At 41.3% G+C, this 25,922-nt stretch overlaps 1 protein-coding gene across 9 annotated transcripts in view; it reads right to left on the bottom strand.

Annotated features, from left to right (window-relative positions):
• Positions 1–4,480: 4,480 nt before the first annotated feature.
• Positions 4,481–25,922, bottom strand: part of KIDINS220 (kinase D interacting substrate 220) — a 161,488-nt gene continuing 140,046 nt past the window's right edge. For all 9 annotated transcript variants that reach the window (XM_005287752.5, XM_005287753.5, XM_005287754.5 and 6 more), the window contains 4 exons: positions 22,353–22,499; positions 10,305–10,403; positions 9,194–9,442; positions 4,481–6,946 (listed from right to left, as the gene is read on the bottom strand). In XM_005287752.5, the coding sequence (XP_005287809.1) occupies positions 5,675–6,946; positions 9,194–9,442; positions 10,305–10,403; positions 22,353–22,499 (1,767 nt within the window). In that variant the 3' untranslated portion in view covers positions 4,481–5,674. The remainder of the gene's footprint in view (positions 6,947–9,193; positions 9,443–10,304; positions 10,404–22,352; positions 22,500–25,922) is intronic.

Here is a 25,922-nt window from a genome sequence, read left to right as displayed (position 1 = left end):
CAAGCTATTCCCCTGTGAATCCGCGAGTGTAGCCAAGGCCTCTGAACCATCTTGGTCCTTCTGCTCTGTCAGAATGGTGGTCTCCGCTCAATTAATGCTGCTCAATTAATAGCTGCTGTCTTCTCCTATTTGTGCTCTGTTGTCTTCTCCTGCTATTCTCGATCTTCTGCTCTCCTTCTTCCTGCTTTTGCGCCCACACACACAGCCTGCTGGCTGTTTCCTTTTATTCAGTTTCTGGTCTTCTCTGATTGGTTGCTGTCTCAAGTTCAGTAATTAGCAACCTTGCATGGGTGGCACCAATTCAACCAATCAGCTCTGCCTATCTTTTGAGCTGATCCCTCTCCTAACCTCTCCCTTCAGGTATTTTGGAGTGAGTTGAGTCATCCCCATTTGAACTTTATTTCACCCGTTTCTTATCTGCTATTGGTCAATTTAGTCTGTGTCCTCCATTTTTGATGTTTCTAATATGAAAACAGTGTGGCTGCCATTTTGAATTTTTAGCTATAAACTATCATTAATTATACCTTATCTAAAATGTCAAATCTAAAACTAACTACTTTTTATGCAAAGTTAAGCATTATGATACTGTCACTACCCTTGTTATGCTAATTGGGAGGGGTGAATTGTTCACGATATCTCTCATCCTCCCTCTCTCTGCTTGTCAGTATCTCTATGCCTGTCTCTGACCTGTGTGCTGCAATCTTTATACAGGATCAAAGCAGGCAAAAATCTCCTGTATCACACTTACTATTCAGTATATTTGTACAACAAATATCAACCTCAGACACCCAGGAACATTTAAATGTGTATTAAGGTTGTGATTTTATGCAAGCAACTCAAAATAGCCATATATTATTTTCCTTAGAAATACCACAGTAACGTCTAGAACCCTTAATAATAACCTCTGCTACCGAGCTTAATCCCAAAACTGACTGATGACAAAAATGGTTAAACATAAGCAAGAGTATTTTAAAAAAAGCCTCTTCAGATCTTCAATAATTGAGCTGACAAATCAAAACAAAAATAAATAAATCACACTTTGTCTATATTGGATAAATATGCAACTAAGAATATGGATATGTCTACACTGCAATTACAAACCCATGGTTGGCCCATGTCAGCTGATTTAGGGACCTGAAGCTTGTGTTAAGGGGCTGTTTAATTGTGGTGTAGACATTCAGGCTTGAGCTGGAGTCTGAGCTACGGGACCCTGTGAGCGGGGAGCGTCTCAGAGCTTGGCTCCTGCCAGAGCATCTACACCATAGTTAAATAATCCCTTAACACAAGCCCCAGGTGCTTGAGTCAGCTGACATGGGTCAACCATGGGTTTGTAATTGCATTGTAGACACACCCATAGGGGCTTGGATGCCTTCTGGAGATGCCAGTCTAAGGGACCACATATGCTATAGAAATTACCCACATAATAATGATGTTATAAAAAGACCTGTATACCAGCAATAATCTTGCTCTCATAGTTTTCATTTACTTTTTTTTTTAATTCATTTTGAGCATTGCCCCATTCTTCATGAAACTCTTGGGTTCCCACCAATGCTGATTTCCAAAGTCACAGAGCTCACATTTTAACACTGGAGAATATTTATGGCCTCCTGTAGCCATGATTGTTCAATCATCTGAGCTAGCTAGTAGCCCTGGAAATGAAATCCTACAAAAATAAAAAGTTTCAGGAATATGAAATTATTTTATTTTTAGATTTTTGCAACGTTTTTATACGTGTGACAGATTATGTACAACAGCAACTATATACACCCATTATGTCCTAGGCGGACTTTGCTTTTACTACTCTCCTGTATCTTTGAAAACTCACTCTCTCCTCCTTCCTTCCCTTTCCTTCTCCTTTTTCCTCTTTCCCCCATGGAGGCAGTTCTCCCCTTTCTGTTTTATTTAAGATCAACCTGTAAAAATCAATAAGATACTTTGATTTAAAAAATTGCATTCTTTTGAGCTACAGGCATTTTGCACACAACAGTATCTTATAGGTATGATTCCAAGGAGAACCAGGAATATTTGTTGTTTTATTAACACACAATATTTATAAGCAAGTTCTTCTTGCAGATGACATGTTCATATTCTGCTAGTTCCAGGAGCTACATTGGGAACCCACATATAACCAGCTCAGGATTACAATAATTATGTAAGCCTACAATAATAGTTATATAGCTTAGGAATGAAGGTGTGTTTCCAAATCAATTTATTTGACTACATAACCACTATTACCCCATTATCTATTCATTCACCATAAACTTTGTCATATCTTATATCTTGCCTTCCTTGCATTTGTTATATACATAAAGAACCCTCAACTGAACCATTATGGTGTATGCATGTCTGAAATTAGCAACTGTATTATCGTATTGATGTAATCCACATCCTCTTTCACTCCATGCCCTCCTTTCTTCTGACCATCCCAACTCGCTGAGTCCCTAATTAATATTTACATTATGAACTCTTTAGAGCATGGGAATCATGCCTTTCTTTGTTTTCTGTTAAGCATCTATTATGTTTTCGGACACTATAAAATAATAAATACAATGGTCCATCTTGGCTGCTGAGTGGCATTTTGAAGTACATAAGAATGCATCTCTGATGGCAATATGCAGTAAATCAGAATTTTAAAAAAAAAGATATCAAAAATTACATAATTTTAGTTAAACAAATCTGTGTGGGCGAGTATAATTGTATTTTGGAAAATTTATGCGATTCTCATTTGCATTAGTGAAGCCTCATTTAGAAGGATGAAGAAATGGAACAGACCTACAGAGAGTGAAGGGCCTGATGTTTACAACACCTCCAGCTCCTTAGGACGTCAACTGGAGTTGCAGGTACTCAATACGTCTGAAAACTGGGCCCAGAGATTTATGTACTGTTCAGACAATCCAGTTGTGAGTAAAGATTTATGTTCTTTTAATTTCCACAGGAATACTAGATAAAGTTTCATATTCATATGTACAGTTGTCACCATTAAAAAGCCAACACAGTCAACAGATTTCACACTTTTGTTTCCTACATTAAGATCTTGGGCTATTTTTTATTTATTCCACTTTTTCCCCCCCAAAGGAAGTGATCGCTTTGCTCACTTGAACAGCTTCAACAATGTAAAATGGGAGATGGCTTAACATTTCTGAACTTTAAGCATTTCTGAATTGATCCAGTTACTAAACTGATTCAGCTAGTTTTTAGCATAGTGGAAGATTAAGAACTAAGGACTGCATATGGCTATATATTGAAACATACCTTGCTATCCACTTAGCTCCTACTGTTTCAATTGTCCATTATCAAACAATTTCCTTTAGTAGTGTTGGCCAAAGAAAGCTAGAAAATATTGTGCAAAAGTCTTTGTTCTTTTAACATGGCATCTCATATTTCATTCAAAATAGAAAGACCCAGCTTTCCAAGAGGACTGGCAGATGAGACTTTCTTCTAGAGTATTAAAGGTTTAAAATTATGTGAAGACCATCTGACATTTGCTCCAATTAGATAATTTGACAAGTTACAGAGATAACAAGGCTTGCGAGATAGACAGTAGCTTTCTGTAATACTGCCAAGTTGTCTTCAAGGAGGAGGATGTACCTCTCTTCTTTCTCTCTCAAACATTTTTTGTAACTGTCTTTCCAAAAAAAGCTTTTACATTAAGAGACTCTACGTTGTTGCACAGGGCAATCAGTGATGTACAGGCACAGATATGTAAAATATAGGAAAGGGACCTGAACCAAAAAATATTTCAAAACGTTTAGCAAAGATTATGAAACTGTGTTTTCTGTAAAGTTAGTTGAAAATGGAGCATTTCTCAAAATCTTGACAATAGACATCATAAAAATAATAGTGTACACAAGAAATTCCAACAATATGGTAATATTTTGGGAAATATACAATTCAAATGATACAGTCTTATGTACAAGTTTAACAGAATTCTATGGTGTTAACATACCAAGTGTTCAGTATTGTTAGTGCTGGGGACATGTGGGGAATGGAAAACTAAAGAAACAGATACTGCCAACCTCCTCTTTCTGTTGACTCTGGCACAGAAATGCATTCTCTCAATATGGATAAAAGAGACCATTACCACATGGTCCAACATGGTCCAGCTGGATGAATCTGATTGAAGATGCATGGAGACTGGAACACATTACAAAAAACTTCTATCTAAAGCAAAGTGACTGATGAAAAACATGATTATGACTTTGGAATATTTTCAAGCAGAGGGAGGTTGACCTCCCTCACGCATGTACCAATTACTAAAAAATTATCCAAGTTTGCCTATTCCATGGATCAAATATGTTTTCTTGTACCTTGATGTTTATTTAGGGGATTCTATTAATGAAAAATATTACTTTGTTTGTAAAGCATTAATCATTATTAAATTCATAAATTGCTTTAATCACAACATCCTCTCAAGTACATTTGATTTTTCTGTCAAATAAGGAAACAATCACTATAATAAACAGAAACTCAGACACAAAAGCAATATGCCAATGTATTTATTACTCCCTCTATACTACTGGAGTACATTTGATTGAACAAGTTTCCAAAATCATGCAAATTTCACATAAAGTACAAAGTATTTGCTACAATGACATTCAGATACATTATTTAACGGACTGAAACACAAACAATTTAATACTCTAGCTCTATCATAAGAAAGCTGGTACACTATATTATCACTGAACTTCTGATTTTTAAATGTTACTTTTAAAATGGCAAACACTAATTACTTTTTCCTTTCTATAACCAGGTGAAAAACAATATATTAGTGAAAGGGCATACAGAACAATACTTCATAAATTCAGACAATACTTGCAAACACTGTCCTGATGTAACAGGAGTTACAACTATTTAGTGCAACGCTTGTGAAATTACATACCAACAATAAATAGAGCACTCACTAAATCAACGAGAGAACATTATATACTAAATATCTGTTAATTCTAACACTATATCCAGACAATGTCCTCTACAAATCAGCACAATGCACAAATAAAATTGCCAGAAACAAAATCAATTAGGTGATAAAGATGTACAGTTTGCCAATCATGCATCTTAATACTTAACCAACATATTCTATTTCATATGTTGCACACATTTTTGGAGAGCAACTAATTAATGAAAACTATGAAATTTCATGTTACCAAGGGCCTGAGAGATTTTAATATTGTGTCTTCTGGCTTCTGTAAATTCAGATGGCAACACATGGTACAATGTTTTTCTAAAAGTAAGCTATTTAATTGGAATTTTTAGAAGGGATAACAAAATGTGAGTTTGTGCATTGCAGCAGACATTTAATGTCTATGTTTTACTTTTATATGAAATACTCCTGACCTACTTAATCCTAAAAACATCTTTTCCCCAAAAATTCTTTGGCAAGGAATTTGATTCCCATGCAGAAAGACATGAACTGCTTTCATTTGTGGAAAAGAGCATTATTTTTACTAGCAGTATAAATTAGGGGGAGGGGTAATGAAATATTTTATTGCGTAGGTTATTTTTTCTTTCAAAAAAGAAAAAAAAAAAAAAAAAGACTGGAAAAAAATCCAGGTTTGTTAGTGGAGACTATTGAAAGAGATAAAAAGTGTCTAGCATGATCATGAACTGACAAACCAGGGATTTAAAGAAAATTATGACATACAGACATGCTCTGTTTTAATTTTGTTTGTTCCGTTCACAGAATACTCTCTCTCTCTTCTCCAAAACCTGTAGCGTCTGAGGCTGTAACACCATGGAGCTCTGAAGAATCTTTCGAAAGCCTGGTATAACTTGAACGCTGGCTTCGCTTGTGAGACACGCTTTTTAGGTTCTCATTCTGAACTGCAGTTGAGTTGGAGCTAGAGCCAGGGCGCAGGATGATTTGAGAAGACTCTCTGATATCTTCAATTTCTTCAAAATTTTGATTAGCTCGATTGGCTGGGGCACTGTTATTATTTAGGGTGACTGTACTAGGTGTTCTGTTTAGATTATAGACTTTCTGGCAAGCAAGCCAGTTCTCTTCAGGACTGCTTGCTATTAAGCTGCTCTCTGAAGGGCTTTTCTTGTCTTCCGAGCAAATTGACATGCGTGCCACAACTGGATCTTGAAGGCCACTCAGACTGTGTGGAATTCCTCTCTTTCCACTGTGGCTGTCATCTTCAAGCTCAATGAGATTTGCTTTTTCAAGCTGTGAATCATCCGCTCCATCATTGTGGAGGGAGTGGTTTGGAGAACTTTCACTGGACCTCACACCAGAGTCAGAGGAATCCTTTTTGTCTAAAAGGGCGTCTGTCAAGTACTCCTTTGCTTTGATGAAGGTTCTAATAGGCTCAGATCCATGTTCTGGGGATTTTGGTTGCTTGTCCACTTTTCCATCAATTTTCTTGTCCTTTCCTTCCTTGAGAAGTGGAGTGTTATCTGATTCTTCTGTTCCGGACTCATCTTCATCACTTGGCAGTTTCTGATAGCGCAAAGTAACTCCTTTTAGTTTTAAATCTGCTGCCTGGAAAATGCTTGTTCTTTCTGAAGATTTCTTTCCTGGAAGAAGCTTGGAACCAGACTGATCAGATTTTTCATCTTCTTCAGTGATAGGGTCCAAAGGAGATGCATCATTAGTGGAAACACCTGAAGTACTGTAATCTACAACATCACCCCTCTTCATCAGAAAGGACTTTCGTCCATCATCTTGTTTCTGTTCACCATCCTTTCCTTTTTCTTGTTCTATACTGGAATGGAGGGAGCCCCCTGATGTGCTCTGCCCCATATAGAAAGCTGATGTGCTATGTGGGGAAGATCTGCCACTTACAGTGGTAGAACTTGCACCTCCTTCTAGCTGTGACATTTGAGCAATATATTCTCTATATGCATCTCTGTATTCTGCCTGCACCTTATCAGTAAGCTTTGAGATTTCTACAGTAGAATCTTGAGAATTGAGACTTGAAAGACTTGGGGTTCTGCGAGTTTGTGACTGGAAAAAAACAAAAAAATAAAACCATTTATTATTATCCTTGTTATTTTAACATAACCAGAAGCAATAGCATATATGTATGAATGAAAAACTTTTGTCTGTAATGCATCATGGCAGTTAAATTCTTAAATAACCATTTAAAAGATCTGGATAAATGCTTAATAGTCATATTTTATTCACATTCATTCATCAACTCCACAAAACACTGTCATTTCTGTTCCACTGCAAAAAGAAATTACATACAAATCTGTATTTTATGAAAACATTTAAAGTTTATCCTTTTTAAGAGACTTTATAATTATTAAATTCATTTGGTGTATTGAGTTTAGGCTTTTCTCTCACACACACAGGTATTTACATATGTATATATAATTTTTTTCATTTAAATTTTAAGGACAATTCATTGCCAACAAACATTTGTGAGGGAGAATTTTGAAAATAATTAAAAGCATTAGTGTTGAATATATACTACTGAAACTTTCATTGTATTTAGCTGGTTTCAGAAAAATCAGACTCTCAGATTAAGAAAATGAACTCTGTTCCTCACCTCTTCTCTCTTTGCTCCTTCTCTTTCACTTATTCTCTCTCTTCCACCTTGCTCTTGTTCCTACATGCATTTTTTTTTCTGATTCTTTCCTTTTTTCCTCAAAAACTGTTCTTTAGCAAGCAATCATGTGCAAGAAGCCATAGGAAGGATCTTACCTGTGGACTGTAGTTTTGTTACCCCCTCTGTACTACTATTACTAAGGTCTAGTGATTTATTAAATATTACTAACAGCTCTTCACAAGATTCTTTTCTATGTACTAGGATTTTGTGAAGTTGCCAAACACGATTAATGCTGAATAAAACAATGGCTAAAAATAAGCATCTTGTATATTCAATGAAAGACAACAAGCTGCAATTCAGTGCCCATAATGAAACACTGCAGTCTCAAAGATGGAAATGGTCAGTTATGTATGCCTATTCCCTATTAAATAGAGCTAAATTAATTCACAAAGGAGTATTTAATTTGGCTATCCATTTCCAAAAGGTGCCTTTTCCCCTTTAGATGAGCCGTTTTTTATTTATTGATGCAAACTTGCTATATATCCTCTGAATGGTGGATTCCAATGCTTCCCAAAAGTAGACAGCCAAACTGACTAACTTCTTACTTTTCTGAATTAATGTTTCTCTCTCTATTGTGGTTCTAAAGTTTTGATTTTTTTTTTAATGTTTGTCTTTCAAAATCTTTGTTTCTATTATTCCTGGGCTCTTGACATATAATGAAAAACTATAAATAAAAGACAGTGAGCTACACCATATTGGTGTTGAAAAAGACATATTGAGACTGGATTCTACCTAAAGTGTTCATAAGAAACACTCATTTATGTCCTGAATCATTTTGGGTACATTTCAGTTATAACTATGATGATTAAAAAGATTGGCCAAGAGTTGTAATTAGTGATTTTGGGTGTCTCAGTTTCTGGGTGCTCAACTTGAAATACCTGATTTTCAAAAAGTGCTGAGCATTGACCCTCTGAAAATCAGGCCTCAATTTTTTGGGTGCCCAGAATTTGAGGCACTGAAAATCACTAGTTATTTTTTAAAATGTTGACCATTGCCTTAAAAACATTTATTCATTTATCAACTGTTTAATCCCTGTAAAGGCCCCATATATCTAAAACTGTTCATACTTAGTGTGATTTTGGAAATTATAAGCCAAAAATTATATGCTCAAAACTTGTGGGAGAATGAGAGGAGGGTCCCAAATCCAGAGTTTAACGCTGGATCACTTGCCAACACAGGACCCAGGCTCTGACATCTATCAGTACTGTGCATGCAAAGGTCATAAATATATTTCTCAACCTTTGAGTGGTGCATGCTAGTAGCAAGTTATTAAAATATTTACCATTTGTGAGGATTGAACAGTATGATTAATAGAATTTATCTGATGAAATATCTAGTATTTACCATGCCTTATGCAAGGTGAACTAAGTACTTTAGTCATACTCTCCCCCTGGAGGGGAATTACCAGGGAGGAGGAACAGCTATTGGGGAGTGAGAGAAAATGAGGATGAGGATGAGGCAGTGGAAATCGTTTATTTGGGGTTGTTCCCTACTCTCTCTCCAAACTATGGTCTTGGGGCAAGACAGGGAGTTGAGAGGGTATCTGGATAGACAGAGTGGACTTGCAGCCTGCCCTGTCATCTAACAAAGAATAATTTCCCACATATTCGGTAAACAAAATACATCGCTTTAGTAAGTACCTGCCAGCTCAAATTACTGTGATGTGGAGGAGCTTCATCGAGACCAATTGTGTTCAGTTCTTCAAAGCTGAAGTTGAGAGCGTAGGGAACCTGAGCAGAAATTCCTGTAAGCTCAGTGTGAGGCAATTCACTATTATGCACAGGACGATGTGCAAGCTCATTGTGAGGAATCACATTGGTAACATGTTCACTCACTGCACGAGAATCTTCATGAACAACCTGATTTTCTGTATTTCTCATTTCGAGTACCTTAACGTAAAAACAGTACAAATGTCATTACACAGCAAAGCAAGATAATATGGTTCGAGCAAGTAATCTTTCTTAAATTGTAACAATTATATTCCAAACAAAAGGAAACAGGAAAATGTAACTTGTTTTTTTAAATTGTAAAATTGCATGTGTGTTTCTGAATGATTCACCAAAAAAGACTACTTGGGAGAGTCTTTATGGAACTGTCCTCATTGTCTGCAATGAAAATCATTCTTAATATTTAGTTACTGTACACAGCCTTTTTAAAGCTTTTTTAAAACATGCCAAAGACTATCAATTTTCAAGTATACAATTCCTGTAAAACAAAATACTAATTACAAGTTTAAGAATGAAAAACAAATATCACAGTTAACAGTTTTAATAAACGTCAGTATCACAATAAAACACTGTCTAGTAACCATCAATATTTACAAGTCTGTGAATTAGCAGCACAAACATATTCTGCAGTATAGGAGTAGAGAATCAACAGCACTCAAACATCTTTGTGGAGAATTTAACAGTCTGATGCCTGTGCCTAGCTCCCATTAATTATGTTATTTACCCTCAAGCTGAGGGAAGAACAGATCTTTTAGTATACATGTATGGCTTAACAATTATTATATCAGAGATACAGCTGCCCCTCACTGTATGGCTTGTGTAAGTCCAATACTACCAATACTTTAATAGTTTGAGTTTTAAGATGCAGCCAACGTAATGATACGTGCTTGCACATTTACCATGAGAAGTGACTTACAGTACCAAGGAAAAAGCAAAATAAATGAGGAGTTCTAGATCAAATGTAAAACAACAATCAGCTCTCTCGATAAGGTAAACTTAAGAAAAGCTCAAAATGTTATCTTACTGTGCTTCTGAACAGGTGCCAGTCACCAAAATTCATGTTCATCTCTCGCTTCAGTTCATCGATGTTACATTGAGCCAAGACACGGCCGTTTATGTTTGCCTAAATAAAATAAGTAAAACTGTGTAAAAAGTACTTGGTGCCTTAAAAAAAAACTGTAAATATTTCATAATAAAATTCATTTTATCCAGAAATCATCTTGGAAACATACAAGGATTTTATATTTCTAATTTATCATTTACTTGAAACAATATTTCTTTTTAGTAATCTTGACTTTGCTTTTCAAACCTTCAGGTTCTTTTAAACAATAGAGGTTACCTTGGAAGCCTTGAAGTATATGCCATGGACTACCAAATGGCAATTTCAAGGTCAAATCCCAATTCCTTGGCTGGGTAAAGGAGAACTGTGGTGGTGACAAACTCTCTACCCAAAGATGAAAAGTCATGTGTTACTCTAAAGAACAACTGATTGATCAGGAACAAATTTACCAGAATTTTAGTCACACCTGAATACACCTCTACCCCGATATAACGTGACTCAATATAACACGAATTCTGATATAACATGGTAAAGCAGTGCTTGGGTGGGCAGGGCTGCGCACTCTGGCGGATCAAAGCAAGTTCAATATAACGCGGTTTCACCTATAACGCGGTAAGATTTTTTGGCTCCCGAGGACAGCGTTATATTGAGGGAGAGGTGTAGTTGTGGAGACATGAGACCAACATACAGAGATAAGAGATAACACAAAGGTCAAAAGCATGGCTCAGGAAAGATTCTACCCAAACCCTAACTGCCTCCAGCAGTCCAGAACTCCTAATCAGACCAGGATTTTCCTGCTTCAAGAGGCACTGGTGAGTGGATGGATTGTACCATACTATGTAGCACCAGAGAGAAGTTGTATGGAATAAGGGATAATCTGGTATTGGTGAGTGTGACAGAATACACTCCTGTATTCATACCCTACATACTATTGTAATAATCTTAGTACAAAGTATGACTTGTGAGGTACCTGAAAACTCGAAATTTGCTGGTCAGTATTGCCCTGATAAAATATGTGTGGCAACACTGTATGTCATGTTATAAGATTCCACTGTACACTGTTGCTCACACATCTTCCAAACTCCACAGCCCTGCCCAAACTGAGGTTGGCAAACAGGTTTGTCCTAAACAAAGGAATGTGTGCTCCGCTTAATTTGGATTTTAGCAGTAAACAGAGTCATCAAGCAGGGAGGGAAACAAAGAAAACTCAAACAGGAGAGAAAAAAAGCAGCAGGGAACATCCTTCCACATTGACTCATTGTCTCGTAGTGCCCAGCTAGAAATGTTTTTAAAGAGGGGGACTGAAACTATAAAAAGGAGGAACACACACACCAAGGCACCACTTTCTATCTCCCTACCCATCACATTAACTGTACCTGAAGCAACAAAGGCAGCATTTGTTGGCCTCTCGGAGAAGGGGTCCTGACCTACAGGGTTTGGTGAGTAAGACTGCTGAAAGCATGCAGAGAGAAATTTTGCTTGAATCTGATGTAGTTTATTAAGTTAGGTATTAATAAATGTCTTATCCTTAATTTTCTTGTAATAATTTCTGACTTTTATGCCTCATTACTTGTACCTACTTTAAATATAGCTCTTTGTAGTTAATAAACTAATTTTATTGTGTTATCAAATCCAGCATATTTAAATGGAAGCATCTGGGTAATTCCATTTATTTTCTTAAAGGAATAACGGACATTATAATTTGTAGTGTTCGGGAGAGGGCTGGGCAGTACAGGACATACATTTCTGGAGGGAAATCTGGGAATGGGTGTGTGTTGGAGTCATCCTGCAGTATAACCACAACTGGTGAGAGCCAGAGTATAACCCAAGTGTGGCTGGCAGGCTGCAACTACACACAGACATCAAGGGTGTGGCTTGCATTCTGGCAGGCTGTTTATGAGTGGTCCAGGTGGGAGCTACTTCAGTAAGCAATTAAAGCACCCAACGTTGCAGGGCAGGGGTGACACAGCTGATCATTAATCTGGATTGTACTCTGATAAATAACAGTGAGGAAAGGGCACTACAGAGAGGGTAGGAAGGATAAAGAGAAGGGACAAAAAAATAAAGTTTATAAAGCATCCATCTAAGTATCAGTGACAAGTGAGAGATATAAGTGGAATGTGTTGCAGGATATGAAGCTAATTTAGACAGGACAGATTAAATAGATGAGAACTGTAGGATGAGATACCTTATTTACCTACGTATGAAAAAGGACATTTTACTCTTTTTTTGTTGTTGTTTTTTAAGTTCTTTATAGATATTTAGGGTTAAGAATTATGGGAATTGATACGAAATATTTCCTGTTAATTTGAGATCTCTATTTCAGGACAAGGATTTGGGACTGAGGGGTTTCCTCTGCTTCACAATTGTGACAAGCAGAGTCAGTTCATGAGCCACAATTATTTGCAGAATGAATTGGCTTCCCCCTTTTATTTTCTCCTAAACTGATCTACTCAATAGCGGAAACCTCTTTTCTTATAATCCAATCCCGAAAGAACTGGGTCCCAAAAAGAGAAGGGAGTGGGGCAGAAAAATCTCCAGTTTGTCACCAACCCTCATAAATTAGAACAACGAATATAAATAAATGCACAGTATGTTATTTTTGCATCTTTGGAGAGTGATTTGGAATCTTTGGTATTTAATCCAGATAGAATGAGTACTATGACAGTACATCCCAGGTGAGAGTTGAATAAATATGATTAAGGAACAGGAGTATTTGTGGCACCTTAGAGAGACTAACAAATTTATTGGAGCATAAGCTTCCGGGGGCTACAGCCCTCTTCATCGGATGCATGCAGTGGAAAATACAGTAGGAAGATATATATATATATACACACACAGAGAATATGAAACAATGGGTGTTACCATAAACGCTATAAGGAGAGTAAGCAGTTAAAGTGAGCTATTATCAGCAGGAGAGAAAAAGAACTGTTTGTAGTGGTAATGAAAATGGTCCATTTCCAGCAATTGACAAGAAGATGTGAGGAACTGTGGGGGAGAGGGCGGGGAAGCATGGGGAAATAGTTTTTTACTTTGTGCAATGGCCCATCCACCCCCCAGTCTTTATGCAAGCCTAATTTAATGGTGTCCAATTTGCAAATTAATTCCAATTCAGCAGTCTCTCGTTGGAGTCTGTTTTTGAAGTTTTGTTGTTGTAATATTGCGACTTTTAGGTCTGTAATCGAATGGCCAGGGAGACTGAAGTGTTCTCCAACTGGTTTTTGAATGTTATAATTCTTGATGTCTGATTTGTGTCCATTTATTCTTTTACGTAGAGACTGTCCGGTTTGGCCAATGTACATGGCCACTCGATTTTATAGGTAATGGCTATAAAAGCATTTTTGAGTATGCACAGAGGCTAGTGTGAGATCACGATGAGTATAATTTCCATAAACTACTTCATGGCTCCGAACCTATAAAACTGTAAGACTATTCAAGGGGAAGCCTGGATATGAACCAAGAACTAATGGCTGGAACCTGAAGCCAGGCAAACTCAGATTAGAAATAAGGCACACATTTGCAAAGGGTATTAATCATTACTACAAACTATGAAGGAAAGTGGTGGATCCTTTATCTCTTGATGTCTTCAAACCAAGACTGAATGCCTTTCTGAAAGATATGCTCTAGTCAAAGACATGTTATCAGACTCAATACAGGGGTAACTGCGTGAAATTCTCTGGCCTTTGTTATATAGGAGGCCATACTAAATAATTTAATGGTCTCTTCTGGAATCTTGAAATGTATGTGGAAAATCAGGGAAATGTATTTCAGCACATACCCAGGGGTTTTGGTTGGTAATTATAAAAAGTGTCAATACAGATTTTGAGATATTAAAACTTTTTTTTATTATTATTACTGAGCATGTTGTGGATCTGGCTCTGTTTTAGGTTTAATCAGTGGCACTAGTAAAAAACATCATGGACTACTATTTTACTCTCTGGTTTGTGAGTATGCCTGGAACATCTCTACCAGCACAAAATGCTCTCCTCCCAGGAAGAGTCCCCTCCGTACAGCCCTTGAGGACAGGGTGATCATGTGTCTCTGATTTTTGCATCCTTCTGGACTAGTCAGTTGAGACAAGAGAAGTGAAAGCAAGCCAGCTAACTGCACATACACTATAAGGATGATCTCCCACCAACCCTATTACTAGCTGAAATCCTACCCTTCCCTCTAACCAGCACCCATGAAGCTTCAAATGAACACCTATTACATGAGCCCTTGAACCACCATTCCCCTGTATTTACTCTGACATACACATGGGAAAAGATAGTAACTGTAACTGGTGTTCTTCGAGATGTGTTGCTCATGTCCATTCCATATTGGCGGGGGGGTGGGGGTGGTGCTTGCCACATGCACTGGTGCTGGAAGTTTTTCCCTCAGCAGTATCTGTAGGGTACCGGTTCTGGTGCCCTCTGGAGCGGCACCCACATGGCACAGTATAAGGGGCACTGCCAACTCCCCCCACCCTCAGTTCCTTCTTGCCGGAAACTCTGACAGTGGGGAAGGATGGCAAGTTGCAGAATGGACATGAGCAACACATCTCAAAGAACACCAGTTACAGAAAAGGTAACTGTCTTTTCTTCTTCGAGTGCTTGCTCATGTCCATTCCATATAAGGTGACTCCCAAGCAGTACCCCTAGAAGTGGATAGGAATTCACGGATGTGTAAATTACACAGCTCTGCCGAACCCAGCGTTGTCTCTGGCCTGCTGAGTGATGGCATAATGAGCGGTAAACGTGTGAACAGGGGACCACGTTGCAGCTCTACAGGTGTCCTGAATAGGGATGCGTGCCAGGAAGGCTGCCGAAGACGCCTGCGCTCTCGTTGAGTGGGCTCTGACAATCTGCAGCGCCGGAACCGTCATAACAGGTCCTTATGCACAATTCATCCTATGCGCTTGGTACATTCTAAGTAGAAAGCCAAGGCCCTCCAGACGTCCAGGGCATGAAGATGCATCTCCTCACTGGTCTTGTGTGATTTGGGACAGAACACTTGGATCGGCAGGTGAAAAGTGGAGATGGCCGCTAGGTGTACTCTAATGGAAGAGTGTGCCAGGCCCTGGATCCGCAAATGGAGCAGGTAGTCCAGGACAGCCTGTATGGAAGAATGCGAGGGAGAGATGCCACGCTTAGACACCCAGCAGGAAAACCTCGTCCACTTGGCCAGGTAAGTCAGTCTGGTTGAGGGTTTCCTACTCCCCAGGAGGACCTGTTGGACTTCTTCCAAACAGGTCCATTTCTCTGGGTTCATCCACGCCGAGAGGTGGAGTGACTTGAGGTTGGCATGTAGGAGCTGGCTGTGGTCCTGTGACAGAAGGTCCAGGCGGTTGCACAGGGGGCCAGGGAGGGGCTGCGGACAAGCTCATAAGTGTGCCGAACCAATATTGGCGAGGCCACGCTGGGGCGATCACAACCACCTGAGCTTTGTCTCTCTTGATCTTTGCTAGGACCCTGCTGATGAGTGGAACTGGAGGGAATGCTTACATTAGACTCCCTGACCACGATAGGAGGAAGGCTTCTGAGAGGGAGCCCTTGCTCAGACCTTGCAGAGAGCAAAACCGGTGGCATTTCCTGTTCTGTCTGGTAGCGAACATGTCCACTTGGGGAGTTCCCCGCCTTTGGAAGATCATGCAGGCTCTCTCTGGATGGAGCGACCACTCATGGTGAGAGGAGAAGTCCTTGCTGAGCTGCTCCACCAGCGTATTCTCGACACTGGGAAGGTGACAAGCTTCCTGGTGGATTTCGTGGCTGATGCAGAAGTCCCATATGTCGGAGAATAACAGAGTTCTCACTTTTTGTTTGGGTACAGCAAATCAGATACTTTATTTTCTTTCTCTCTATCAATTGCATAGAGGGAGAGAGCTAAGCAGGTCTCTCAACAGGTAAACAATTATAGCAAGCATTTATACCTTTTGTTATAGACAATAATGAGCAACTGCTGCATTTTGTTTATACATAGGTCATTCTGATATCTTGTTTTGCTCACTAATGTAGACTCTTAGTCTACATTCCATATTATCTACACAAGGTCGCAACAACTTCTCACACAGTTCTTTCCCACTCGCCTCACACATTCCTTGCTTCTACAAATCTCGTGTTATTAGGGTTACAGTTAGCCTGACTCTTGCTAACAAACTGTCATGCATTGCATCCCCTTCTTGTCAGTTCTTTCTCTGCTTCCACACATAGATGGAGTGCTTCTTGACAGAGAGTCGACGAGCGCGCTCCCCCTTGCCTGTTGATGTACAACATCGAGGCTGTGTTGTCTGTCAGGATTTGTACCACCTTGCCCAACAAGTGGGGCAGGAAGACTTTGCACGTCAGCCGGACTGCTCGGAGCTCTTTGACCTTTATGTGCAACTTCTCCTCCTCTGGGGACTACATCCCGTGTCTGGAGGTCACTGAGATGTGCACCCCCACCGAGGTCCGAGGCATCCAACACCAACTTGATGGAGTGACGGGGGGGTTGTTGAACAGAACTCCCTCCAGGACTGTCCTGCGGTCGGTCCATCATCGCAGTGAGGTAAGTATCGCCTGGGGAATGACAACAATCTTTTCCAGGAGGTCTCTGGACTGGGAATAGACCTTCCCCAGCCATTGTTGCAGGGGCCGCATTTGGAGTCTGGCATGGCAGACAATGTATGTGCACGCCGCCATGGGACCCAGGAGGAGCAGACAGACCCCGGCTGTAGTCAGAGGGAATGCAGAGCCTTCTGTGATGAGGTTCGTCAACGTGTAGAACCTTTCCAGCGGCAGGAATGCCCTGGCGCAGGTCGAGTCGAGGACCGCTCTGGTGAACTCTATCCTCTCCACCGGCACTAACTTCGACTTTTTGTCATTTACCAGTAGGCCCAGAGAGTGGCACATGGCCTGAAGCACCGCAACATCCCTTTGGACTTGAGACCTGGAGCTGCCCTTGACGACCAATAGTCGAGGTATGGGTAGATCTGGATACCCCGAAGGCTGAGGTAAGCCGCTACCACTGACATGCACTTGGTAAAAACTCTCGCCAGGCTGAACGGGAGGACTGCAAACTGGTAGTGGTGGGGCCCCACTGTAAACCAGAGGAAGCGTCTGTGTCCTTAAAAGATCACTATGTGGAAGTATGCGTCCTTCTAATCGAGGGTGGCACACCAGTCTCCCGAATCCAGGAAGGGAATAATAGAAGCCAGGGAAACCATGCGGAATTTTAACTTCTTTAGGTACTTGTTGAGGTCTCACAGGTCCAGGATGGGCCGTAGACCACCCTTGGCTTTTGGGATTAAGAAGTACTGGGAATAGAACCTCCTGTTCCTGTACTCGAGAGGAACTTCTTCCACCGCAACCAGCTGTAGTAACCCCTTTACCTCCTGTGCAAGGAGACTCCTGTGAGAGGGGTCCCTGAAGAGGGATGGGGAAAGTGGGTGGGAATGGGGGGCGGGGTAAAAAGGAACTGGAGGGTACAACCCTGTTCCACTGTGCTGAGAACCCATCAGTCCGAGGTTATAGCCATCCAGGCAGGGAGGAAGAGGAAGAGGCGGTTGGAGAATACAGGGAAGGATGGATCCTTCTGGAATAGTCTGGTAGGTCGCCCTCAGGCGCACCCTCAAAACGACCATTTGGCCCCCTGCTTATTACAGGTCAAGCCTAACTGGGCAGAGGGTGGAGGCAGGTGGCTCAGACAGCACTTGTAGCCCTTGGCTTGTTTACAGGGCTAGTCCTGCCAAGGCTGACTCCCCTGGCCCTGCAGCTGCTGCGGTTTGAACTGCTTACGCGCCGGGGTTGGGATGTAAAGACCCAGGCTTCATTTAGGGTGGTGAGGTAGTCCTAGAGGCCATGCAATTTGCTGTCTGTTTGCTCCGTCAATAGGGCTCTGATGTCGAAGGGTAGGTCCTGTATTGACTGCTGAGCTTCGGTGGACAACCCAGAGAGGAGCAGCTAGGAGACTCACTGCATCGAGATAGCGGAAGCCATGGTGCGGGCAGCAGCATCCGCAGCGTTTGATGCCGCCTGGAAAGCCGCCCTGGCTGTGGTCCTGTCCTCATCGAGGATCGCTCGGAACTCCTTCTTGGAAGCCTCGGGGAGCGACCCTTCGAACTTGGCCATGGCTTGCCACACATTGAAGTCAAATTGGTGAAGGAAGGCTTGGTGGTTGGCCACTCTCAGCTGAAGGCTGGAAGATGAATAAACCTTACATCAGAAAAGATCCAGATTCCTTGAGTCTTTATTTTTGGGGTGGCCCCGGGTTGTTCCTGCCTCTCCTTGTGATTAACTGCCTCAACCACAAGGAAATTGGGGGCTTCGTGGGAGTATAAGTACTCATGCCCTTTGGCTGGCATGAAGTACTTACGTTCGGCCCTTTTAGAGATAGGGGCCAGGGAAGAGGGGGTCTGCCACAGGGCATTAGTGATCTTAGAAATCCCTTTATGAAAGGGTAGAGCCACCCTGGCAGGAGCCAAGGAACAGAGGATGTCAAACAGAGAGACCGAGGGTTCTTCCAACTGCTCTGCCTGATGTCCGAGGTTAGAAGTGACCCTCTTCAAAAGTTCCAATTGCGCCTTGGCGTCATCCTGAGGAACTGGGTGACTGGGCCCCGTGATGTCATCGCCAGACGAGGCTAAGGACGATGTTGGTGCCACAGGAACCTCCATGTCCATTCGTGTTCCAGCAGCTTGTACCCCTGGTCCTCCTGGACCTGTGGGGTCTTACCCCCTGAAGTCTCCTGAGGGGGATGGGATACCACGGCCGCTGGCCTCTCTGAGGCTCCCAACACCAATTGGGCAGCCTGGGAGAACCCCCAAGGGTTCCACGGTATCCATGGCACCAGCCACTGCTCCTGGGGCCATGGGACAGGTTTTGGTATTGATAATGTTGTCGGCACCGTTGGTACCAGGGCTTGTCCCACAGTCAAGGAACCTCGCTCCGAGCCACCAGCAGAGCGATCGGTCCCAGGAGACCAGGATCAGGCTGTGCAGTGGTTCTTGTCCTGAGTAGGGTGACCTTCCTTTTGGATGATGGCCCAGCGATTGGCGGTCTCTGGTGCCCAATCGGTCCCGGGATCGGTCCTGGGCCCTTGAAGATGGTCGGGGCCGGTCCCAGAGTTCTTGCCAGGTGGCACGTGCCTCAGAGGGTCTGCACCAATCTAGCGGCGAGGTACACCTCAAGTCCCTCAATCGGTGCCCCTGGTGAGGGGACTGAAGAGGGCTCCGCTGAGCCTGCCTCTCCCATCCTGAGGCGTGACGACTGCAGGTGAGCGAACACTGGCAGGACGTCCCTCTCGATGGGGAACGGTACCTCTGAGATGGGGACACACGCATAGGTCCCAACACGGGTTTTCCCCAAGACCAGGGTTCCCCAGGAGCCAGTGAAGGTGGCATCAGGAGCGTCGGGATCTCCTGAGCTGCTTGAAGAGCTTCGGGTGTCGACGGCACCTGAAGCTGGCTGGGGCCTGCACCGCTATCCGGAGTCACAGACAAGGCATGGGATGGGCTGCACTGCTCGACTTGAGCTGGGAACCGACTTCCTGAGGGGGATGTTGAGCTGCCTGACATGGGCCTTGGCTCACCCCCTGCCCTCTCCTTTCCCTTGCGGGAGGTAGGAGAATTTCTCCCACCGTCTTTTTCGGCTTCTTGACTGGAGCCATGGAGGGAGACCGGTGCCGGCTCGTGGACGGTGCTGGGGGAGCACTGCACACAGAGGCCACAGTGCTCGGTGCAGAGTTGGACCACTGCTCCGTCACCGAAGTGAGTGACGACTCCATTAGGAATGCTCTTAGACGGATATTGCACTCCTTCTTCGTCCTAGGTTTGAAGGACTTGCAGATACGGCAGTTGTCACTTATGTGCCCTTCGCCTAAGCACCTTAAGCAGCTGGTATGGGGACCACTGACGGGCATACGCCATTTGCAGCGATCACAGGACTTAAAGCCTGGGGACTGGGGCATGCCCTGACCAGGTCCCATTCGGGACTAATGGAGAGTTTGAGAACTACTACTAAGGGTAACTAAGAAAACTACTAACTATGTATAACTATTTTACAGGATTTCAAAGTTCGCAAGAACAGAGAAGGAATCAATGCTAGCCAAAGCATCAGACATTCCAGCACTGTCACTGGGGGCAAGAAGGAACTGACGGTGGGGGGAGCCGGCGGCGCCCCTTATACCGCCCCATGTGGGTGCCACTCCAGAGGGCGCCAGAGCCGGTCCACTACAGATACTGCTGAGGGGAAAACTTCCAGCACCAGTGCATGTGGCGAGCACACACAGCTAATATGGAATGGACATGAACGAGAACTCAAAGAAGAATCAGAACTTACAGAAAGCTCAACAACACCCTAATACAAAAATGGCTACTGACCCAGCCTCAACGCTGCTCTTCACTTTCCTGGCATCAGTAGGGAGCACTGGATTGTGAAAAGGCGGGGGAGACACAAGGGAGTTATTTTAGCATATGGGAGGGAAGACAGAATAAATGAGAGCGTGAATAAGTGTGGCAGAGAAAGTTAGGGAGATATGGAAGGGTGAGAGGTAAAGAGGGAGGAAGAAAGGGTGAATGGACTGAATGAAGGTGAGACAGAGGATGAAGTGAGGAAAAACAAAGGTATAGAAAATAAAAAAAACAGAAAACAGGAGAGGGGGAGTATATAAAAATAAAATGAGAAGACTAAGAGATATGGGAATCTTGGGGCATGGGAGATTTCTACAAAATAACTGCAGGGCCTGCAGATACAGGAATAGAAAATAAAGTCACAGGGCTGGGTCTTGGAGAAAACAATGAAGGGTAAATAGATGCCCATACTTTATTGTAATATGTTCCAACTTTTATGCTGAAAAGCTATGGAAGGGAGGAAAGGGGATCTTTTCTCCCCTTTTGACTCCCTACAAATACTATATCTGCCAAAATCCTCCTTTACACTTTCCTGACAAAATACTTATCTGTAATACCCCTCTGGGACAGGGATCCTATTTTTAGTCTTTGAAAAAAAATGTAGCTACCCTACCAGGGGGAAAAGAATACCTTTTGAGATTAGACTTTTGTAATAAATTGCTTGATTCATGTAGAGATGGTAGTTTTACAAGTAATTTTCCTGTGTTAACTCTCACACAGAGCACCCAGTTTCACAGTACTAGGTCTTTCAGTAGGCTATGTAGAATTTTAGTATTCTGCACACATCCAGAACATTCCATATATAACATTTATATATCTGTCAGGATAAGGGACTAAACTGGGGAAGAACTATTTCCTAATTTATCAGAAAACAGAACAGGACTTTGGAAAGGAGAGAGGAAGAGACTTCAGACAATTTTTTTCCTTGATCTAAAATAAGGTAAAAGACTATACAATCTCATCTGAGAGTAAAAAAAATAAATTAAATGCAGGCTTTAAGAAAATTACCATGGTAAATTGAACATGGTAAATTAATTACAATAATGTACGATATTCTTTTTGCAAGAAAAAACACATTTTGACTTTTCACTTTAGTGACTACGGCCCTTACCTCAGTTTTAAATACAAGATAACAAAGTATTCAGGACATTTTCCTTGCATTAAAGAAGCTGCATTACTTTGCAAAAAGAACAGGAGTACTTGTGGCACCTTAGAGACTAACACATTTATTTGAGCATAAGCTTTCGTGGGCTACAGCCCACTTCATCGGATGCATAGAATGGAACATATAGTGAGGAGATATATATACATACAGAGAACATGAAAAGGTATATATATCTCCTCACTGTATGTTCCATTCTATGCATTCAATGAAGTGGGCTGTAGCCCACGAAATCTTATGCTCAAATAAATTTGTTAGTCTCTAAGGTGCCACAAGTACTCCTGTTCTTTTTGCGGATACAGACTAACACGGCTGCTACTCTGAAACCTGCATTACTTTGAACATACATAGATAAAAAAATATTATTTTGACATTCAATATGATTCAGTAGATTTTTCATGCAATAAGTCAGTTAAATAATTTTTTCTACACATGAATTCCTGTGTTTCAATGCCATGTAAATGACTGAAGTGTAATAATGGATCACCTTTCTTATAGTTGCAGAGTATTGAGGTAGCATATTCTGATCCAGCCCTTCTGTCTGCTTCAGCTTCTCACATACGGCTTCCACATTCATTGAGCTCAAAGGCACATGTGATCCTCCAGTGGCTGATCCTGTGACTGTTCCTGTTCCCTATGCAAGCGGAAAAATGTGCACAAACAACATATTCAAATGCTCAGCATGTCTGATGCAAATCAAACTGTCTTCAATTATATGCATTTTTGGATATGGAACTAAAAAGTAAGATTATCATAATTAGTGCCAAATTATCTAAATATAATACTGGAAAATACTAACATATGGTGGTAGTAATAACAATAATAATTAGAAGGAAATGGCTGAGACACTGTCCATCCTAGAAAAGTGTTCTTGTTTAACCAAACTAATTAAAAAATCAATATAAAGATATAACAAACTAATATATCAATATAAGCAAGGGTTAAAACTACAGTGTCACCATTAGGGATTTGCATAGATTTAACTAGGTCAAATTTTAAAAGCAAGACAAGGCCTTATTAAACAATCTGGATTCCAGTGTTTTACCCAAACTCTTCATGCTAACTTCAGACTAAGATGATGTAGGGTGACTCTCTCAGCTTCTGGGAGTAACACCAAAGAGGGCGTGGGGAGGGAAAATGAATGCATCTGCAGGTGGCCAGTATAACAAGGCTCTATATTCTCAGAAAAGTTGTGGGGTCTCTGTGCCACAATACAGAGGTGACTAAAGCAAGGTGAAGGGGAAGAAATGTAAGTCTATGTTTATGCAATTTCACTATCCTGTTAAAATATATCCAGATAAACTGTCCATCTAGATTCTTATGCCACACCCATCAGCAAGATATTCGAGCATCTATATTAGTGATATGTTTCAAACTGTAAATTGGCTCTAATTATTAATTGATGTAGAGCAATCTGTAAAATACGGCTTTCTTTGAAAGTTTTACACAGCGTCCATGAAAAACACTCATTACTCAATAATGATATCTACACTGGAAAAGAATATTTTTCAAAGTAAACACTTGTTATTTATGCTAGAGGGTCAGACACTTAGTTGCTTCTGTAGGTCAAGCTCATTGCACACACCAGAGGCTCCTACCATCCTTCATTCCCCCCTCCCCAATCATAAGCTCCCTGTTTGCCATCCTCCAATCCTTCTTTATTTCAGAGACTCCCTCCAACCTCCCTCATCACCTCCTCCCTGTATGCAGGGTCTCACATTCTCCCCTCGTGTCATGAACTGTGTGCCCCCTCATTCCTCCCTTCCCTCTTCTCCATCATGACAGGGGCTCTGTGTGCCCTCCATTCACCCTTCCAGCACATGGCTGGGGCTCGGTGTCCCCCATACCACTGTGCCTTATTCTCCCCCGAATACCAGGGGTCCTGTGTGCCTCTCAATTCCTCTCTTCAAGGGTCTGAGTGGCCCACCATCCCCCTCCGACCATCACCCAACCCACGCATGACAGGGGCTGTATGTGCTTCCCTTTTCCCTCAACTATTCTTATTTCTTTCTTGTCTATCAGGGAGATAAGTCTTTCAGGATGTCAAAATTTTAAACTGTACTGGGACATGGGCAGAGAGGAGATGAGGGGTATTGTTATGCAGGAAAGTGTTAATGGGTGCTTTGATTTATAGACAATTACAAAGATGACTGATGCTGCTGGATCTGTGAACCAGATGCAAGGGTCTCAGACTCCCTCCCCCCATTTCTCTCTTCTGATTTCACAAAAAGCAAAGGGGTTCTGCCCACTGACACCTAGAACATTCCCTGAAATTTTGGAACTCGTCGGATGTGGTGATCAAAAGTTAACATGTTACATAGAGACAAACAGAGAAATTCCATCAAGACCTCTTTTGCTGTATAATTCTATATATCAATTATATATCAATTTCCCCTTCAGAGCTAACAGATTACTACAACTGTGTCATCTTTTAAAACTACTGACTAACTCATCTGTGTATATAAGTTTGCTTGCTTTAATCTTGTAATAACTCTCTCATTTCTTTTCTTAGTCAATACATCTTTAGTTACTTTATTACAGGATTGGCTATAAGCATTGTCTTTGGAGAGAGATCTAAAGTACAAAATGACCTGAGGTAAGTGACTGCTCTCTTGGGACTCGGAGCAACCTGAATATTTTGTACTCTTTGGAGTATAGCAACCAACTATCACTAAGTCCAGCTTGGCTGGGTAGCAAGATAGACTGGAATATCAAGGGGACTGCCTCTGACTCTGTTTTAAGACTGCTATAGTGCTTTAGAGTTCATATTCCTTACTGGGTTGGTGAAATCTAATTATAGAAATATAACCCAGTTTGGAGTCTCTGCCCTGCTTCTTGACAGTCTGTCTTGAGATTGGAACTAATGCTCATGAACCACTCCAGACACTGTGACACAATGGTTTACAGAAAAACACAAGAGACAAAGAGCACACACTGAAGCAAATAAGTATAGTTCTCTATAACTGTCTCCCTTAAAACAGAATCATAAAAATCTAGGGCTGGAAGGCACCTCCAGAGGTCATCAAGTCCAGCACCCTGTGCTGAGGCACAACCAAGTAAACCTAAACCATCCCTAAGGGGCATTTGTCTAAGCTGTTCTTAAAAATCTCTGATGATGGGGATTCCATAATAGCTATTCTCCTAATACCTAAACCAAATCTCCCTTGCTGCAGATTCAGACGATTATTTCTTGCCCTACCTTTGGTGGACATGGAAAACAACTGATCACAGTCCTCCTTTTAAACAGCCCTTAATATATTTGAAGTCTGTTATCAAATACCCCTTCAATCTTATTTTCTCCAGACTAAACATGGACAGTTTTTTTTAACTTTTCCTCATAGGTCAGGTTTTCTAAACCTTTGATCTTTCTTGTTGCTCTTTTCTGGACTCGCCAATTTGTCCACATCTTAAAGTGTGATGCCAAGAACTGGACACACTACTCCAACTGGGGCCTCAACAGTGCTGAGTAAAGTGGGACAATTAAGTCCCATGTCTTACATGCAACACTTATGTTAATACACCCCAGAATGATATTAGCCTTTTTCACAACTGCATCACATTGTTGACTCACATTCAATTTGTGATCTACTATAACCCACACATTCTTTTCAGCAGTTCTGCTGTTTAGCCAGTTATTCCACATTTTGTAGCTGTCTATCTGATTTTTCCTTTTTAAAGTATGGTACTTTGCACTTGTCTTTACTGAATTTCATCTTGTTGATTTTAGACCAATTCTTCAATTTGTCAAGGTCATTTGAAATTCTAATCCTGTCTTCCAAAGCGTTAGCAACCCTTCTCAGCCTGGTATTATCTGCAAATACTATAAGCACACACTCTACTCAATTATCCAAGTAATGAATGAAAATATTGGATAGTACTGGACCCAAAACAGACCCCTGCTGAAAGAGATTTCAACATTAAATGTATTTCTACATATTTAAAAGGAATAAGAGAGGTTTCAAAACATTGTAACATTTATTTAGTGGTAATAAAACAATGTAAAAATATCAGTATAATTGGGAAAGTCCAGAAAGAATTAATTCTACTCACAGAAGAA

The sequence above is a fragment of the Chrysemys picta genome, chromosome 3 (genome assembly GCF_011386835.1).
Source record: "Chrysemys picta bellii isolate R12L10 chromosome 3, ASM1138683v2, whole genome shotgun sequence".
NCBI lineage: Eukaryota > Metazoa > Chordata > Testudines > Emydidae > Chrysemys > Chrysemys picta.
This window is presented reverse-complemented; position numbering and strand designations above follow the sequence as displayed.